Raw genomic sequence first — 20241 nt, forward strand, 5'->3', positions numbered from 1 at the left:
GCACATATTTGTCATGCAGCTCTCTTTGAAGCTCGATAGACCAGGGGCTCAAAAGTAATTTAAAGAAGTTTACATATGGTTTGAGAACCACAGGCTAAGCACTGCTGACTTCGGTCAATACCACAAGAGCTTCCACTGAATTATAGAGCAAAACAGAACCCTTTCCTTCAGCCATTAACATCAGCACAAATGAAAGTTGCTATTAATCTAAGTGGGTTTCTCTTCTGTTGTGGCTGCCTTCTACACTCTTGTGAGAAGCTATTAAGATATATAGGAGTACACACAAGTACTGTGCACAGCACATTAACATACTTTTAAAATCCAGCTTTATAACTTCAGTAAAGTGGCTAGTTAACATTTCTTCTAAAACTTTGGAAGTCCAATATAACAGTTCTCCTTGCTTGTGTTTTGTTAGGGCATTTTAAACTGAATTTCAGCTAGATAGGCAAACGTATATCTCAGTATGTCTCAAAAACTCCTGGTATGGATATTCTCTGTCCAGAAGGGCAAAGAGTTGGGAAGAAAATCAGGGTTATTAAGAATGAGATTTCTATTTAAACTGTTAGCCATATCCTAAACGTTCCACACTCAGATCTGGTAACCTTCAAACATATGCATTAAGAATCATCAAAGATTTATTCAAGTTCTAGAATGAGACTCTGCATCTTGGGAAAAGTTTGTGAAACAGGTTTCTTATTTGCCTCTGGAAATTACTCAGATTTCCACTGTATCACTGTGCTCTAGTGGGAGGTGTCCCTGCCTGTGGCAGGGGGCTGGAGCAGATGATCATTGAGGTCCCTTCCAACCTAGACCATTCTATCATTCTCTGTATGTTGGAAGAGGAGCCAAGGTTGTAGAAATAGCTACAACATGGACAGTCAAACGAAATAACCTGCTCACTGAAATGCCTTTGCCCTGTGGGTAGTGTAGAAGTGTCCTTGGGCAAGGACATTTCCAAGTGACTCATCCTTGGAGCAGACCTTCCAGGGGGAAGCGAGGTATGGCCTACAGATAGAGGCTGCAGAGAGCTTCCAGGGCCTAGAGACCTTTCCATACTTTAAACCCTAAAATTCCCATTTGCAACGGTGTATCCTCTCTTATGAAAGCACATCTTGGTTCTTAAGGAATAGTCAGGAAGATAGGTTAAAAAAGAGCTGCAGCTGGAGAAATGAAGGCTCCAGGGAGACCTAAAAGCAGCCTGCCCGTACCTGGAGAGGCCTACAGGAAGGCTGCGGAGGGACTGCTTCCACAGGCCTGCAGTGACAGGACAAGGGACGATGGTAGGAAATGAGAGCAGGAGGTTTCAATTGCATGTTAGGAACAAGTTCTGCACCATCAAGGTCCTGGAACGCTGGGACAGGTTTCCCAGAGAGGTGGTTGAGGCCCTGTCCCTGGACCTGTTCAAGGTCAGGCTCACCAAGTCTCTGAGCAACCTGATGTAGTGGGGATGTCCCTGCTGACTGCAGAGGGCTTGGACCTTTGGAGGTCCCTTCCGACCCAAGCCGCTCTATGAGAGCCTCCCTAAGCAGGCAGCAGCAGCAGCATGCTGTGGGTGGTTGCTGAGACGGTGTCTCCTCACAGCATTTCTCTGATGTGGTGGCACGTGAAGCATCTGATAATGTGTGGCTGTTCAAAAGTTTGCAACACTGGAATGGGGAAAAAAAAAAGAACTTTGTGTCAGCTGTTGGTGTAAGAAGACACAAACATCTCTATTTGGTTTCAGATCAATACCACATTATCTCAGCAGGCTGAGGTTTCCATGTTGTGGGAAATAGTTCAATCCTTCTTTGTGCCATACTCGGCAGGTTTGGGGCTCTTGTATCTATATAGCCAGCAAAGGGAATAGTGCTGTGATAGCAGGGCTGAGCTGTAGAAGACTGCAATGAGGAGTCCCTTGATATGCCTTAAAAACCACTCAGTCCTGAGGAATCTTAATGCCTGTCTGTTTTAAACAAAGTTGTCTTCTGTTTGTCATTTCAAAGAGGTTTCCTCACAGGAAATGGGAGGAGGAAGGCTCAGAATGCCGTAACATGGTGGCCTTATCCTCCTGGTTTTCTTGCATTGGCAGCTAGAAGGTTGAAAGCCTCCACAGGAAAGGGAAAGATCAGAACTGTTTGCATGTAGAAAAAGAAAAAAAAAAAGAAAGAGAAAAAACATTACAGAACTGTCCTGGGGACTTCATCTCGGATGTTTATGAAGCCACTAACGGCAGCAGTCTAAAACAACTTCCTCATTCCAAATAGCAGAACTGTAAAGCTTTAATGATTCCTAGGTGGTAGAGGAAGAACTCAACTCATATCCTCTATAGGATGTTTCATTCTACCAATAATGCATCAGATATTCTTGATGGAAGAGGGCTGAACTGGCAGGTAGTTTAAATGCCATGGGATTGGCAAAGCAACTGAAGACTAACTATGGCCAGAATACAGATAGAAAAGCACATATTGGCAACAAGAGCTGCAACATCTGAGCTCCCTCTTTCTGGCAACTCTGGGACCTTACAGAAATGTGTAGCTTACATAATCAACTTCTTTCAAGCTGGAACTGTTTTGCTGGTTGGAAGATGCTCAATAAATTACTACAAAATCATGTTAGCTGAAGATTTTCTGTGAGCTGTGAATAATTATGGTATATAAACATTTTATATTTTAAACTGCAAGTGTGATGGACTTCCTAAAGAAATGACAAGGTGTGAATTTAAAGCCTGGGAAGCCAGTGGTGTATGCATTAGGATGATGTCTCACAATTATTTTCATGAGTGACTCCATGGATGGGTTTTTGCATTATCTCCTCTTGTTGTTGGTAAGCACAGATGTACCTCTATTCAACAGCCTGGGGACCTATCTGTAGGGAATGCTCAAGCCGCATATGTTGGTTGTGAATTGAGTAGCTTAATTAAGGAAAGAGATTATCTCACTGCACAGGAAATCCAGAAAAACATCAAGAACTGGTTTATAGATGATTAACAATGAGCGAGATCACATACGTGTGTGTGTTCTGCCTGTGCTTCTTCAGATGCACTGAAGAATCTTTGTTCATTTGAAAGGATTCAGGCTTTCCTCGTGGATTCTTTTACAGTATTCTTTAATATTGAGCATATAGGCAAAAAGATCTGAAAGGGTGTGCTGAAAGCCTAAGCAGAAGTGGGTGAAGAGTCATTGGTCATAGCCTCAAAAGGAGTGCAAAGATGTTTTTCAAAACTGACTGTACAATTAGCAAGAGTTTCTCAACGTTGAACAAAAAAAAATGAAGATGTTGTTTAAACTTGTGTTTTAGTACACTGAATGGGCAAACCAAACCATTCAGATGCCCTTGCCATAAACATGTGCTTCAGTAGCACCTGGGGAAATACTCTGGGTGTTCTGTATGTGCAATTTAGTGTATCGTTGCCCTTGCTGCACACTTTCAAGGACACTTTTTCTTTACATTTTCAATACATTTAAAGAGTGCTATCTGCAATGCTTGAGAAGGTGGATTCCTAGAGCAGGATAAACAATTTATTGTTCACTACTAAGTTATTGATGAGAGTGTGATTTTGAGCTGCTGTAGAGGTTTCATTGTTACCTGCTGAGGGACTGTGTTTGGAGGCTATTGTGTTGGCACTTATTGTTGCAGCGGAACTGGTAGTTTACTATTGTATGGTGTCTCTTTGCAGTTGGTCCACACATAGGACGCTATTGTGGGCAGAACAACCCAGGACGTGTCCGGTCTTCAACAGGGATTCTTTCAATGGTATTTTACACCGACAGTGCAATAGCAAAAGAGGGATTCTCAGCAAACTACAGCGTGTCACAAAGCAGTGTATCAGAAGGTCAGTATTTATCTCTCCTGCAGAGCTCTTTGGAAAATAGTCTCCGTTGTGTCTTTCTGCACACCAGGTGTTGCAAACTTTAAAGCAACCTTAAATAAATAAAATGTTGGGGAATGGTTGGTTCTGATTTTTTTTTTTCTTTTAAGAACAGCTGCCCTTTGAAAAACAGTGCAAGAGGCAGAATTTTCCTTAACAGTTTTATTCTGCAGCATTGCCAGGAAGTTGGGATAGTTATTGTGAAAAACTGTGCTGACCAAGGAAACATCGGAGTGCAGAGCCACTGAACACTTGCATTAAAACAACAGAACAAGAACAATGAATATACTATCCAAAGCCTTTTTTTATTACACAGAATAAGCTTTGATGACCAATTTCTTGAATAAAAAGAACTCATTTAATACATGTGCTCTTGCTAAACCATTTCATAAGCTATTTAAGTTTTGTTCTGTGTCTGTTTTTTTTCCCCCTGTTGCCTCATTTTCCTGCTTACCTTTTGGACAAAGAACGAAGCAAAGTAAGGGAGATGTAGGAAAATAATAGCCTGTGTTGCACCATTTCCTTGCAGATTTCCTTGCTCTACTTGATGATAAAACACAGACTTTAAATCAAACTCTCTCTCCTTTCTGTAACTTACTGAGTTTTAAGCAGATTCATCCAGATCTGAAGTACTTGTTTAGTCAAAGAAAGACAAAAGGAAAATGAGTTTACTGAAATTATCCATGTTACTCCCCACCTGTCTTCTGCTGGCTGCCTGCCTATGTGTCCATCTATCTGCCTGTCTATTTGTCTGTCTGTCTATGTGTCCATCAATGTGTCTATCTATCTATCTATTCATCTATCCATCTATCTATCTATCTATCTATCTATCTATCTATCTATCTATCTATCTATCTATCTATCTATCTGTCTTTGAACTCAATATAGTGGCTGGGGTGTCAGTTGATTCTAAATGACTTAGTTAGATTTTGTGTCAACAAAAAAGTGATTGTATGGAGATGATAAACTCATTTAAAGTATAGCATGTTAGAGAAGAGGTGATACTTCCCTTAGGTCAATAATCTTCTGATCTGGATTCAAATTTTGCTGATCTGTTTCTTTCTAGTGTCCAGGATCCAAGCAGAATAAGTAGAACTTTAATTAGTATTTTTAAAACATTTAATAGTTTTTGTGCTGGAGCAAATAGTTTTAAAAGCAAATTATTTTATACAGTTGTCTGTCTTTTCTTGTTCTGTGCATAATTATGAGGTGAATATTAATTGGTTTGTATTATGAATCCATGGGAGTGCCTGTGCTACCCTAGAAAAGAAAATTCTACTGTCCAACACTGAAATGGATACAACACTGAGCTAAAAATATTTGTATGGCATTATTATTGCAGGAATTGTCATGGCAACATAAATGACAGTATTAAGAATGATGGCGTAAGCCCACTACTGGCTCACTTAAAGTTGTTAAAGAATTCAAAGTCACATAAAAATATATTCTTTAGATATTCATATTCAAAGCAGGAAAATGTTCTCATTATTCGAAGTGTGAATCAAAAAGCTGACCGTAATGACAATGGTAATTTGTTTTTCTTCAGATTTCCAGTGCATGGAACCACTGGGTATGGAGTCAGGAGAAATTCACTCTGATCAGATCACTGTCTCCTCCCAGTACAGCGCTATCTGGTCTTCAGAGAGGTCCCGCTTAAATTACCCTGAGAATGGATGGACCCCAGGGGAAGATTCTATCAGAGAATGGATACAGGTAAAAAGACAACAATTTAAAGATATTATTAATAATACTCTGTGGAGTTTATTGAATGTGGAGAATGCAAAAGAAAGGAAGAGGAAAAAGAAAAAAAACCCAAATCACAGTACAATACTTCTGCATAATCTAAGGATCAGTGGGAGTGAATAGCTCACATCTTCTATTAGATACACAAAAAAGGCTGGCTCCCAAAGGTATGAAAAAAAAGAAAAGGTCAGGAAGATTAATTCTTCTGCTTCCCACGTCTATTGTTTTTTCAGTCTTCTGGGCACAAATAACAGAGATTTTGGGTTAGTGGAAAAGTCAATATTAGTTTAACATGCACTTAAAGTGTCCTGGTAAACTGAGCATGTGCTATGTCTCTAGCTGATTACAGTCAAGCATTAATACAAGCATGGTGTTTTCATGCACTCAGATTTCACCTCAAAAGACCTATGTCCCTTCTAGAATGTGTTACACATTAAATGAGTTCAGTGGTCTCTGGCCTGTGGCTATTTTTCCACATCCTTAAACACAACAATTCTTAGCAAGATTGGCTGCCTTGGCTTTGCTCTGTGAGTACAGAACCAGGTGAGGGTCAGTCTCCTCTCTCAGGCAACCAGCCACAGAACAAGGGGACACAGTCTCAAGTTGTGCCAGGGGAGGTATAGGCTTGACACTGAGAGGAAGTTCTTCACAGAGTGATTTGCCATTGGAATGGGCTGCCCAGGGAGGTGGAGAAGTCACCATCTCTGGAGATGTTCAAGAAAAGACTGTATGGGGCACTTAGTGCCATGGTCTAGTTGATTGGATAGGGCTGGTGATCTTGAAAGTCTCTTCCAACCTGGTTGATTCTATGATTCTACAGGAGAAATGGTCTAAACATTTGTCACCGCAAAGAGACTCCTTGAGCACAGGCAGTCTGCCTGGGCTTGTTGTCTGCTATTTCTTACCAGGTGCATAGCTGATTCCTGAAGAGGTTAAAATTATTCACATGAATTACTGCATACAAATAATCTATACCAGCAGGCAAGCATTAAAATCACGAGGTAAAAAACCCCATTTGTTGCTCTTAGTTTTAGGTTGACTTACACCTCTTAGTTGTCTCCGAGGTTTTATTTCTGTTGGCAAAACCTAAAAGCAAAGCTTGAGCGTATTACATCAATATCACTAATATTGAAAAGTTGTCCCTATATTTGAAATATTCCTCCTGCTTCTGTTGTTTTCTCTAGGAAACGACTAAGTGACATATAAAAACAATGCCTTATTAGCCATCCATACCAGTGTTCACATTGGTGTTTCCTGTGAGGTTTGCTGTCTGCAAGAAAGCTTAAAAAACATGTTGAGTAGTAGTTAGTAAAGGGAAGAAAGAGGGGGAAACCTTTCATTTCTGATCCTTGGCACACAATGGGACTCTCAGGTATCCTGCTTGGGGGCCCTGTATATCCTGAGCTCTTGCCAACTTGGTAATCATGTATGATGGACCTAATCAGACTTCAGAGTTGCAAACAAAATCTGTTGATCCTTTTTCCTTACTTAATAATAAATGTTAAAATCTCCTCAGCCTTATCTAAGTTCAAGGCTTGTTATTAATCATTGCCACTTACAATCTATGGAATGCACATGGAAAAAGGGTGGAATGAATCAGAATCAAGTTCCATCTGTATTATTTTGTCAGAGGGCCACCACTTTTTCTTTATTTCCTTCTTTTCTGCTGTCACTCATTTAGGACTGGGTAATCAAAACAAGAGAGCTAGTAAAATCTCATTCATGTGTTCTGTGTGCTTATTAATTTTATTAAGTTATGATGAATGCATATATATATATATATCTGTCTTCATCCTTTTACTTAGAATGGGATCTTTCTGAGAAAAAGTTTCAAAGGACTTTTTTTTTACCCATTAACTTTTTAATAGCAAACACATAGCAGAATCTAAGCTACTCTAAGGTTTATGTTTAAAACAGCTCAGGGTACCATAGGCCTCCTGAGCATGAATTTTTCAACCTTCTTTGCCTTCTGCCATAAACCAAGGTGTTCAGGGGCTGAAACAACCACTGAGCATAATTTTCAGCAGCTTTACACTGCTTCTAGCTACCACATCAGCCAAGAAGTTGATGCTTATTTGTACGCTGTACTGCTTACAGCACAGCTCTCAGCTTGGAAAAGGCAGCATGAACCATTTCACTGAGCAATCTAGCTCTAGAGTGTCTCCTCCGCTGCCCAGGGCCCACATGCAGAAACTGGCAACCCTAAGGAAGACTTAACAATGGAGCAGCTAGGCTGAAGCAGCCTTTGCTACACAGCTGTGTCTTGTTTGCAGGGCTAAGCCTACAAAGTCTTGCTTGGAGATTAATTGCATTGAATAGATATGCTTAACATATATTGCAGAAGAACTCCTGGTTATTTCAACCATTCAGCTTCATTGGAAGCTAGTTTGAAGACTGAGTATAGCATCCCCTGGCTTTTCACAAGGTACAGTGGCTTAAGTCATCTTTGGCTTAATTTGAGGCAGGAGGATATTCATTCTCATACTTGTTTATTATGGTTTCATTCAATACTACCTTTTCCATTTCATGCTTCAAAATGTGTTCTAAGTGCTTTCCTGTTTAATTCAACTGACAATCTTGAGTTGGGTGCTGACCACTTCAGACCATCCAGGCACTGAAATAACTGGGTCTTTGTGAACATGAACCACCATCTCCTACAAAGTCTTAATGCCATTGGCATTAAGCACATGTGGAGAGTTGTATCTGGATAGAATATTGAAAGCCCGTGCTTCCTCTGTATAGATATCCCAGGAACAGATGTTCATCTCCATAAGAGCTTACAGACAACAAAGCAAGGACATGTAACTAATAAACTGCTCTGAAAATAACAGTTAGAATAAAAATCATAGTAGTTCATAAAAAGAGTAAGGCTCTTGTATATGGACTTGAGGTCACCTTGTTCTGTTTTGCTCTGCATTCTATTGTAAACTAGTCATTACTAGCCATTGAAGTACTTGCTTTTGTGCAGTACAGCATAAATGGAACTTCATTACACAGTGCAAGAACTCTAGAAAATAACATCAAAAAACAATCTGAAGGATGCTGCCGTGCTGAAGCTTGAACTTTTAAAGTGAAAACTTCTGCCAGTATGCCCTTGTCTGAGAGACAAAGATTTTGTGTATGTCAGTGTTCATTCATCTCTTCACAATTGCAGGTTTCCATACCTGCACACACACTGCAGCTGCTTGAGTAGTTATGTCTGCTTTCTAACTCCTAATATACACAGCATATATATGAGATGTGTGTAGTCAAACATGGGCAAAGCAGCTTGAAAGTTCAGCTCCAAATTCTGATTTCCTTATTGCATCCTTTTGTAATAGAGGGGAAATATTATAGTTCTCCTTTCCCTTCTTTTTACCTTTCTTTTCAAGGTTACTATTTTAGCTAAGACAAAAAAAAAAGAACCAAACCAAACAGAAAACCTTGGTTAAGTACCAGCAAAAGAGATTGGTATCTACAGAGGACATCTAGAGGGCATGAGATATGATTGTCTCCTTTAAGGTGTTGACATCTTTTGGACCATTTCACTGAAAAGAATAAGGCAAATAGTGTAGGCTTGTTGTTAGCAATGGAATTGCATGCATTCCATCTGTGGATGTGGAACACGTTCTCTGGTGGAAAAACTAGATTGCTCCTTTGTGGCTGACAAGGTACTAACTCCCCAGTTCATCTGAATGCTGCCTGCACACCCAGCTCTGCTAAGCAAAGCTGCCTGTCTGTTCCTTTCCTCAGTTATCTGGAAATAAATGTCAAAGCTTAAGTTCAAAATGCCCACAGCACAGGCACACTATAGATCTGCACAGTACTTTCTCCATTTTTCATTTTTACTTTCAAACACACTTGTGCAAACTGCTCAGCCAACTTGAGATTTGGGGTGATTCCATAATCAGAAACAGAGTCATTGCAGATTGAATTTCTTCTTTAAAAACACATTAATAAAGTCCATGGATTTTCTAATAAGAATGGAATAAAGATACATATGAGGTAAGAACTGCCAAAAATAAGTATGAAGTTAGTTTATTGTCATATAGGGTGTTATTAGCTCCTCAACTTTAAGCTCAGCCTACTTGTTTATTACACTTAGGTTTCACAGACTCAGCTGCTTTTCGGTGTGAAATAGCATAATCTAAAATAAAAAGTAAAAGCAACCCTTGAATTTCATCAAGGGCAGGGAACTGCCATTGCAGCCTAAGTCATTGTCCCTCATTAACGTATCCTTTCACAGGAAAAATAGTATAGTGTTTCCATTTCTGTAATCTGAACAACAAACACCTTAATAGGTATCAATTACCAGCCAGTTTCAGTGCTTAGGACCAGTAAGAAGGCCAGTGTGAGGGTTTCACATCTGGTTTTAGTGAAACTGTTCCTGTCTGTGGTATTTAAAATTTAAAGAACTCCTGTTATTGTGCAATTGGGAATCCTGAGGGAGCACAACGTTAATGAAATCCATAACGTGCAGGGATTTTATGATTGCACTTTCAAGGCATTCCTTCAAAAGGGACAACTGATTTCTGCCATGGCAGCAGTAATTGTGCTTTTACAGAGTAGATTTAATGTTTGCATTAAGAACAGCAGTTACATTTACACTCATCCGAAAAAGCAACGTCAAATCTTTACATTTAGGGAACATTTTGTGTCTTTTTGCTGAAGCTTTTGAGTGAGGCCACTGTGCATTACAAACCTTTGTATCTCAGGGCTGCCTCAATGGGTTATGGCCATCCAGGGCAGCACAGCAGATGGGAGGTGTCTCCAAGAGGAGCACCCAGCCGAATAGGTGCCGTCAGCTAAAAACACTTGAGGCTCACGTGTGTGTGGTTTTGAAGGGAGACTGATTGCCTATTACCAGGGTCACTGGGAACCTGTGCAATCATCAATCCTCTTAATGGTGTGGGTTTGCAAACCCGCAAGGAGCAACACCTTCTGGGGACTTTTACTGCAGAATCTGTGTGCTTTCTATCCAAATGTTTCTTCTAATGCATAAAACACAAATCTTTACACTCCTGCCAAGCTGGATGACAGTTTCTGGGTGGTATGATTTTTCTCTCGTCTTGTAACACTGAGGGAGACCTCCAGCTTGCCTAGAAAGCAAAGCATCTTTGTTAATAACACAAGATACAGGGTTCATATTGTGTCTGGGCTTGGACAAAGGCATAAATACAGCTTGAAGAATGCTAGTATCAGATCAAAACTTTGCAGGCATATAACAAAAGGCACTGCTCTGGTGTAAACACACTCTGCCAGCTCAAATTTGTTGAATAAAGGTTAACAGAGGGTTAACATAAACAGACACTGTACTTTGGATTGGGTATTATCAGTCATCCTGCAGCTTACATAAAACCATACACTGAGATGATCTCCCTGTTGTGTGTTCTGGCTCATATGACAGATATGGCTAATCCAGCTCAAATTTGTATTGCTGGGCTTCTCAGCAGGGCATAGATCTGGTACCAAGTTAAAATGGCCCGAGTCAGAGGTTGGCACAGAGAAAAGGTCTGGTCACTCCCTCTAGCACCTATGAGTCTTGCAGAGGCCTCTAGACATGTCAGTCAATCTGGGGCAAAACTCCTCTGCATCTTGCAGCATTTAGGGACCTGGAGAAAGGCCAGAGAGAGGTAAGAACAGGCCTCAGCAAAAAGCAACCTGGGAGTCCTCCCTTACCTCCACTGATTGAAATATCAGTTGTTTATTTAACACTAACTCTCCCATTCAAGGAAAATATACTACCGCTGATTTAAAACACTTCTATGTATACAGTACTTCTCCCGAATGAGAGGGACCTCTGAGGTGGAATTTTCCTTCCACATTTGTCTTCATTCCTTTACATTTGCAGCAAGCTACATTCTTCATTATTTGCTCCATTGTAAGCGAACCCCAGAAGCATGCTTTACTGATATGAGCTGCTACATAGATTAGTACAGATTTATTCCTGTAGCACCTCTGAAAATAATTGCAGTTCATCATTTGGTGTCTCAACCTTTCATCTGTGTCATTGCTTATTTCCTTATCAGATACCCTCTTAAAAATATAGTCAGTGTTTACACACACTGCTGCGCAGCACATTTGCTTCACTAACAGGTTTATTCTTACACCAGGCAGCTGTGTAGGTTGACTTTCCCAAGCAAGCTTATCTAAATATTTCACATGAAAGCTCAAGGAAGTGCAAGTCAACAATGTCTGTTGTTTTTATTCTTATTATTTCTGTTTCTTTTGGAGTTTGATATTGCAGCAAAGTGCATCGTATTGCTGCATAGAATAACATGAAACCTGGGAAACCTCAGCCTTCCAGCTCTCCTAGCCTTTGAAGGACTGCCTGAGAGCTGAAGTTCAGAGGCTTTGTAGCAGGGCTTGCCCATTATTAGGGAGCACACTGACATTAAAGCACAAAAACTGTCAGTCCTTTGTCTTCTCCACCACTTCAGAATACAGGTCATGTATTTGGTTCATGTCATTTTACAGTTCATAACTGCACTCCAGAAATTTACCAAAAAAGCAGAGCTAGCTTTGTGTGGAAATATGTTGCAGTTATCTTACAGTCTTAACATGCTCTGCACATGGGCAAGGAATGACAAAAGAATATTCCCTTCTGGAAATCACAGCCCATACAGACTGTGACACAGCACAGAACTGGGGTTAATTGACCCAGCTGGATACAGTCGTACCTTTATTTACTGTGACATGGGAATAAATGGTAGAGTTTCACAAAGGCAAGTACTGAAATTAGACAAGAGGGAGAGAAAGAAATAAAAGGGCCCTACGAAGTATGAAGGTTTTTTTGATTATTCAGAAGTGCTTCAAGAGCTATTTTAGTGCCAGAAAGTTCCCAGCCGTGGATTTATCACTCTGGGAAAGCTGAAGGGATGCTCAGAGAACTGAGCCTTATTGCTCCAGAAGTGCAGGTGCAAGATGCAGTTTAAAAGAAAATCCTCTCTACCTCCCTCTGACTTGTTTCAGCATCAGCCCTAATACAGAGGGGAGTCCTGTGTGGCTTCGAGCAATCCTGCGTGCAACATATGGAGGAGCAGCAGAAGCAGAGCCCCTCCGAGCCTCCACTACCAGCCTAATCATTATAATAGTTTCAGTTCTTTCAGGGGATCCATTATGCAGAGATCTGAGTAGTTTGTATGTAACTCTGTAATTACTTATGCATCCACTTCCCAGTCCAGCCCTGCATCCCCTCAACGGCTGCAAGACAGATGGCCCTTTCGAGCCGAGATAGTGAATTAGAAACATGTCCAGCAAAAGTACAGATTCAGCATCTACTAAAATAATTTTGTGAATTTATCTCATTTTCACTACTTAGTTCTAAAAGGGAAAGAAATTTTAAAATGTGAATATGTTTTTAAACTAAATACCACAGGGCTGGTTTGGTTTGTTTCAGTTAACGTCTTTTTTTCCCCACTTTCTTTCACAGACATAGAACCCCCTTTAAAAAGCCTCTACAAAATTATTTTTCTCCATTCTCTCTCCTCTTTTAATATGTTGTTGGTTTTTTTTAATTCACCAGGTTCATTCATTTGGCTTGACTCAAAGCATTTGTTATTGTTTGGTGGTTTTCAAACTGCCATCAAGCCAAAAAATCAGTTGTTTGTGCCATTCTGCTTGGTAGGGGAGCTCTCCCCCAGATGGCTTGCAGACCCCACAGGGGCTGAGGCAGCCTTGCCCTCCCTGCTACCAGGCACTGTAACACATCTACTCCACCACAGCCAGAGCTTTCTGCAGATGTGAAGGAAGATATCTCAAAAGGAGATTTTCTTGAGTCCAGTAGAAATAAATTAATCTACAAGACTAGACAGATGTCAAACTGTGGGTGAGGCAGAGCTCAAGGCTAGAAGCTAAATGGCTGAGGGTGGTGGCTAAAAACACAGCCTTGGCTGGAACACGCAGCTGAGGCATGTTATAATAAGCAGAGTTGTTGCTGAGCTAAAGGTCTCTGTTCTCAGGGGGCCAACCCTCGGCTGGGGATGATAGGTGTACTGCTGAGTGCTTTGCAGAGACGATTGTGTGCTTTAATTCACTCTTTCCACACCTGCACAGTAGTATGAAGCTGAAGAGTTCATGAGTCCTGTGGGCCCTTCCCTATCCCAGCATCCATGCTCCAGATTTTCTGTTGCTGAGCTATTATTTGCCTCCCCTGTCTTTCTGTCATCCTGCTTTTCTGGTCCACTTTAATTCTGTTCTACCCATTAGGTGACATTTTCACAGCAGTAGCAAAATAGATAAAGTGGAAAGATAAATGAGATTTTTTTTTTTTCCAATGGTAAATACTTGCCCTTCAGAAAGCAATTTGTCTTCTTCCCACCTAAAAAAAAATGGGGGAAGGAGGGGAAAGGAACTGAAAAAGGGTGTAGTTCAGCAAGGAACTAAAAAAGGAGTATATTTCAACAGGGAAAAATTTTAAAGGTATATTTTAATGAGGAAATACTTCCAGTTTTGGCTTTACCTTTAATATCTTTATTGGTTTTTTTTCCAAAAAGTCTTTTAAAAGGCATCAGAGTAAGCTCCATAGCTGTCTGATAAAATCCACTAGCAGAGAAAGCACAGTTGACCGAGCAATAAGCTGAGGTTGGGTTCCTCTGTTTGCAGGAACAGCTGGCTGCTCATCAGAGAAGGACTGTTTACACACAGCTCCCACCAACCAGCTCTACCTGTGTAGCCCCATCTCCTTTCTTGCAGCCTTCTGTGTTGAACATTTTGGATCAAACTAATGTCACAGAATCACAGAGTATTAGAGGTTGGAAGGGACCAATAATCTCCAGAGATTATTGAGTCCAACCCCGCCCTGCCAAAAGCAGGATCACCAAGAGTAGTCCACACAGGAATGCATCCAGGTGGGTTTTGAAAGTCTCCAGAGAAGGAGACTCCACAATCTCCCTGGGCAGCCTTCTCCGGTGTTCTGTCACCTCCACTGTACAGAAGTTTCTCCTCATGTTGAGGTGAAACCTTCTCTGTTCAAGTTTGTATCCATTGTTCCTTGTCTTATTACTGTACACCACTGAAAAGAGGTTGGCCCCAACCACTTGACAGCCACTCCTCAGATTTTTATAGACGCTGATCAGATCCTCTCTCAGCCTTCTCAAGACTAAACAGCCCTCTCTGTGATCTTCTGAAGCTGATCAACAGATCAGTTTGCCCTATCACTTGTAAAACCAGGGTGTGCTTTAACTAGTCAAATTTAGGTTCTAGATTGTAGATTGCATTGTAGACTGAGGTGGCTTTCAGCCAGGAGCAGGCTCTTCCATTGCAAATCCTATTAAATTCAGGCTATAGGCTGAAGGGTTGACATAGTACAGAATATTTTTAAATGCTCTTATCAGGCCATAAAAATTAACTGTTCCCCCCTTTCATGGTATGCTTAACTAGGAAAATACATCCTGTGTTTATTTTAAAAAGCCACAGCACTTACAAATCTGTAGCTTTGCTTTTACATAGCTGGAAACAGAGGAACTTTTAGAGAGGCAGAGTGGATGTACACAAACCAGGCATCATTAGCTGACCGAATGAAATCCCCGTGGCTGGAGTTTAAGTGGGCTTTGTTAAGAGAAGGGCAGAGCTGGGGACAGAGCTGCTTCTAAAGCAAACCAGTCTCCCTGGTTTGCTTTAGAATCAGAGGTGAAGTTGTCTTGGTAGTCACTGGCCCACACCATCCCTTCTGCTGTCCTCCTTCTTCCCACAGCATGGGACAAGAACACCGCTCTTGGCAGTGGATCTTCCAAATCACAGTCACAGAAGTGTTTCACCTCTATGTGCATTTCCTCAGAGCAGTGAGGAACACACCAAGGAAAAAGAAAAATTATCTTTACATGTATGGTCTTTGTCTCTTGTTTTGTTTTTCACCATACACTTGTAGTTACCCTCACCACATCTAACTGCATCTAGCCAACATTTTTCTAGAAGGTAGCAGAAACTCATATTTTAAAGAAGTAGTGACTTGCTTGGTGACCCAGTAGTAAATTAAAATCATCATACACAATGTGTATGAAATAGAAAATCGAATTCTGGTGCAACAAAACTGACAGTTCCATTTAACAGAGAATAAATGAGTGCAGGCTCCTGTGGATGACTGACTGATTTAAAGAGACTCTGATGATTTTCCAAGATGAGAAAGCTGATCACAGGTGAATACATATATTTCCGTGTGACACAGGGTATACACCTATTCCAGTTGCCAGTGAAATTAGGCTTAAAAGGCATTAAATCTTAGACACTGGCACTTTTTCCTCATTTTGTTGTTATTTTTTATAGAAAACCCAAGGCCTGAACTTTCAGAAATACCCAAGTATAGCAGATTCCAGCAATTCCCATGGAACTTGCTTGAACACGGTGATTGTGCAGTCAGATCTATCAATACCATCAAGGTGTGCTGACTGAGACAGCAGAGGTTTCATTCTGCATAGTATACCATTCCCTGGCCTGCCAGCTTCCTACCAGTTGCCAAAGGGATGCTGAGGAACAGGGAAAAGCAGAGGTTATTTCTGTGAGGTTTACACATGTGTACTACTGTGCTTACATTCCAAACAGCGAAATGCATTCTCAATCAAGCCCTTCTGCCTGCACTCTCATTTTAATAGGACAGCAGATGGCCAAAAAAAAATGCTACAGAAGACCTTTATAAACAAAATTCAGTGTTTTTGCCACCCAAAGCCCAGTTATTCAGATGTGAAGCAGTCTGATAGAGCAGCTTTGGATTACTTGTTTCCCATTTGTGCATTAGTTGCTTGGTGCACTTAGGGAGAAAGAAGCCCTACAATTATGTCCTTCTCTCAGAAAAGAGTGGTTCTGCAAGTATTGCTATAGAGTTTCCCTTTTCTATAGTTTCTTAACACAAACTGGGGAAGGTTACATTCAAACTGCACTAAATAGTTGTCTTCATTCCAGATCAGAGGATTAAGCTCAGGTTTAAAATTAAATGTAAATTACAAATAAGTATTCAGAAGATGTTAATTAAAAGTATTACGTTCCTGACTCATTTATTGCTCAGCAAGGGTTCCTAAGTATCTTAGATGGAGAAAGGGGCCATTCACATTCCTCCTTTTTTGACCAAGTCATTGTACATGTCTTAGGTTATCCATTTGCAAGTTAATGTCGTGCCATAGCAAAGGTTTTCATTTTAAAGAAGTAATATTTCACAGCAAGATATGCTCCTGCAAGATGTAAACCAACCTTTTTCTAAAGCAGAGGGAGTTAATCAGCCTTTCTCTTCACTGCCACAGAGAAGGTTCGAATGGCACAAGATGCTGATTGCTTAGATCCCAGGGTCTATAGAAACCTCTACACGGTTACATTTTCTTCCCTTTGTTATCAGAGTTTATTGTATCTTGGTGTTCAGGTTTTAAGTAGTTTTCAAGTTAAAAAATAAATGAAGAAGGAGGTATTTTCTGAGTCTTCTGAATTACCACCATGTTACACCAGAACACCCTGCAAATACCTAAGGTGGAGCTTGCAAATGAACAGCAGCAGAATCGTTCCCTATCACTGCATGTGCGCTGGCTGCATTTCGTACACTACAGCGAGCCCTTCTCAGGGGAGCATTGCTTTGTCTTTGCTTTCACACCAAACTCCTCCAAAGACTCACACTAGAAATATCACACAGAGCTAATGTGCACCAGTGGCAGTGCTTCTGCCAGCCCACTTGCATCATTTCTCTTCCATTTGATCTTTATAGTTTCCATACTGGAGCGATTCGGCTTGCAGCGTTCTGGAAGTGTCTCCAGTTGAAATGCTAGTGTATTAACCTGCTGTACTGAGTCTCTTTTGTTTCTCTTTACCAGAGTGTTGCTTGCCAATTTTTACAACTACAGCAGATTTTACTATTCAAACAGAACCAGATGGAACACCAGTTCAAAGAACATGTCAGAATTAAATATTTCTTTTTTAATTAGTTGCTTCTGATTTATGCAAAAAAAAATTAACATAAGAGTAGGAGAATGTGCCGTGAATCCAGATGCAACACAGCCCACACAAGCATTATCTTTTCTCTGTCACAGACACAGAGGCCTTTTCTTTAGCTTTTTCTTTTTTCTTGTCTTTTCTTTTTTCCTCTTCATTTCTGGATTTCATTTTTCTTGCACTTTCTGCATCTTTTCCTTCTTGAACCAGCACCATAATGATGGCTGAGGTTGTTTTCTGTGCATTAATCCAACTTTTTCAAACATTATCTTTGATTTTCTCTTGTAGAAACTAGCTCATCTGCCTCTAAAAAAATAAATCACTGTACTCAATACTCCAATCCCAGCATCCTTTAAGTATATTCTTTGTTTTCATTTGGGGGATCCTTTAAACTTTGTTTCTTCTGCTCCAAAAAAAAAAAAAAAGGACTTGGGCAGGGGGTGAAGACTGTGATGAATATTTCAACTGCTAAAGAAAGTACACTTCCTTTTTGCTTCCAAGCTTTCCTGTTTCTTTGGCATGAATGTTTACTCATGTTTGCTTTCATGCTTCCCCATTGTTGCCAAGTCACATAAGCATCAGTTCAGTAAAGCACACTGAGGACAGTTGTTAGGCACAGACTAGAAGTTGAGCCTGTGATGAGCTGGGGCTTTCAGGATGTAGTTGTCAAGGTCAATGAGAAAGACTTCAGCACTTCAGGAGAGGTCTTACTAACAGCAATATTTTCTCCTCACTTTCTGTATGGAGCTGCCACTAATATCACTGATGGTTTACAGCCGAAGCTATTTTCACTCAAATCCAAGATGAATATTTACGCCCTGCCGTTAATCAAGGAGTTGTGCTCTTGTAGCGACTACTCATTTCAAGGACAAAGACTTTTGGAAGCAATTTTCCAACCAAATTAATCAGACTACTTTCAGAATTTCTACTAGAGCCTGTGCCATTTTTGCTTAGCATTATAACCTTCTTTCCCTAAAGCTCAATAAATAAAGGAATTAAGCCATAGTTGCATATACATCATGTGGGAGCGTGATTGGCCAAATCAAGAGCAACATCTAATAAAACAAAAAATCAACTCTTGCTTAATTAAAGATTTGACAGAAGAACAGTGAAGCATCACTGCTAATCTGACTGTATGCTATCTAGGGAAATGACACAGTTCTCTAAAAATATTTACTTTGGTATGTTGTGTCAAGTGATGGATTATACGGCTTTTCAAGCCACAAGAGATGCCCACAACAAAAAGCTTCCTGTTGTTAATCAAACTCCAGCACTTTGTCCTTTATTTTCTCAAGCTGTTGAGCAGACCTACAGTAGGAGCATTAGAAACTGGTAAAACTGCTCCCTTGCTACAGTTCCCTCAATGACTGCATTTTATTTAGCGAGGCAGCTTTTCATTCTGAAAATAAGTTCTTCCATACTGTGACATGGTTATGGATGATGATAGGAAGTTGCAGCATTAATTTCAAGTTGTGTGTTCTTCTCTAGCAGTGGTTTGCTAAGATTTGCTACATGATGCATTGTGCAGAGCTGAATGTTATTCCTTTTTCTTCTCCCTAATTGGTCTCTAATAACATGCATATGCCACCCCTTGCAGATCTCTGTCTTACAAATGTGTCACTCACCCACATTTTTTTGAGACAGTAAGACAGTAATAAAATTATTTTTCCTGGATGCTAAATGAACCTGCAGAACAACTAGAGAGGAAGTCATTCATATGTAGAAACAGCCAGTGTCTAGCAATATGCTTTCACAGCAAAGAAATTGATTTTAGGAGTAGGAACAACCAGGTGGGGTTTTAACATGAATATTTCTCTCCTGGGAAAAAAAATACAGACTCAAGATCTTCCTTATTTCTTGTAAGTTAGGGGCCCATTCCTACAGGCAGGCCTGCTCCTAGTTTTGTACTAAGGAATAAAGGCAGTCACATTGCAGCACAGGCAATTATCAAAGGCTGTGATTTTGGATAAGGCCTTAAGGCATCGTTTTCCAAAAGAGATACACTTTTAAATCTGAATGAAAATGAACAACACTTGAAAGAAGAAAAGAAAGAGAGAGAGAGAAAGAGGACGAGAGGAAGAGAAGGAGGGAGGGAGGGAAAGGGAAGGAAGGAAGGAAGGAAGGAAGGAAGGAAGGAAGGAAGGAAGGAAGGAAGGAAGGAAGGAAGGAAGGAAGGAAGGAAGGAAGGAAGGAAGGAAGGAAGGAAGGAAGGAAGGAAGGAAGGAAGGAAGAGAAACTAGCAACATACTGCAGTTAGAGCTGAAACTCTGGCCATGGAAATGAAATGTCAAGATTTCAGGTTTGGAGACAGCTGTCTGTCTCGGATCACAGCCATACAGCATGCAATAAGGCTCAAAATCACTCTCGTCCTCTCAAATAAATACCAGATGCTTGCTTATCATCTGCAGAAAGTTAAATGTCAAATAATTTCAGGGAAATGCATTTGATGTTCATCTTCAAAAGTACTGTATTTCATTACCACCTCTCTCCACAGTTCATTTTAACGTGAAACACCAGTCCTTGAAACAAAAAGGACAAGCTGGCCCAAGCCACCAGCTAGTTGTTAAAGATGTGTATTACTGTCTTAGCTGAAGGAGACTGAGGACAAACAGCAGGCTGCCTCTAGTCACGTTAACACCTGGAGACCTCTGTGGAGAGGACATACTAAGTTGACTGGAAATTGCACAGACAGTTGGACTTCCACTATCATTTGTGATCAAACACCCCTTGACATGCAGCAAGTCTGAGGTTACGTTTTGCTCTTG

General features: G+C 40.5%; 1 protein-coding gene across 5 annotated transcripts in view; it reads left to right on the forward strand.

Moving 5' to 3' along the window:
- NRP1 (neuropilin 1) overlaps positions 1–20241 on the forward strand; it is a 116268-nt gene that overhangs the window by 57151 nt on the left and 38876 nt on the right. For all 5 annotated transcript variants that reach the window (XM_064162607.1, XM_064162608.1, XM_064162609.1 and 2 more), the window contains 2 exons: positions 3656–3811; positions 5394–5560. In XM_064162607.1, the coding sequence (XP_064018677.1) occupies positions 3656–3811; positions 5394–5560 (323 nt within the window). The remainder of the gene's footprint in view (positions 1–3655; positions 3812–5393; positions 5561–20241) is intronic.

Source organism: Pogoniulus pusillus, chromosome 23, assembly GCF_015220805.1.
Source record: "Pogoniulus pusillus isolate bPogPus1 chromosome 23, bPogPus1.pri, whole genome shotgun sequence".
NCBI lineage: Eukaryota > Metazoa > Chordata > Aves > Piciformes > Lybiidae > Pogoniulus > Pogoniulus pusillus.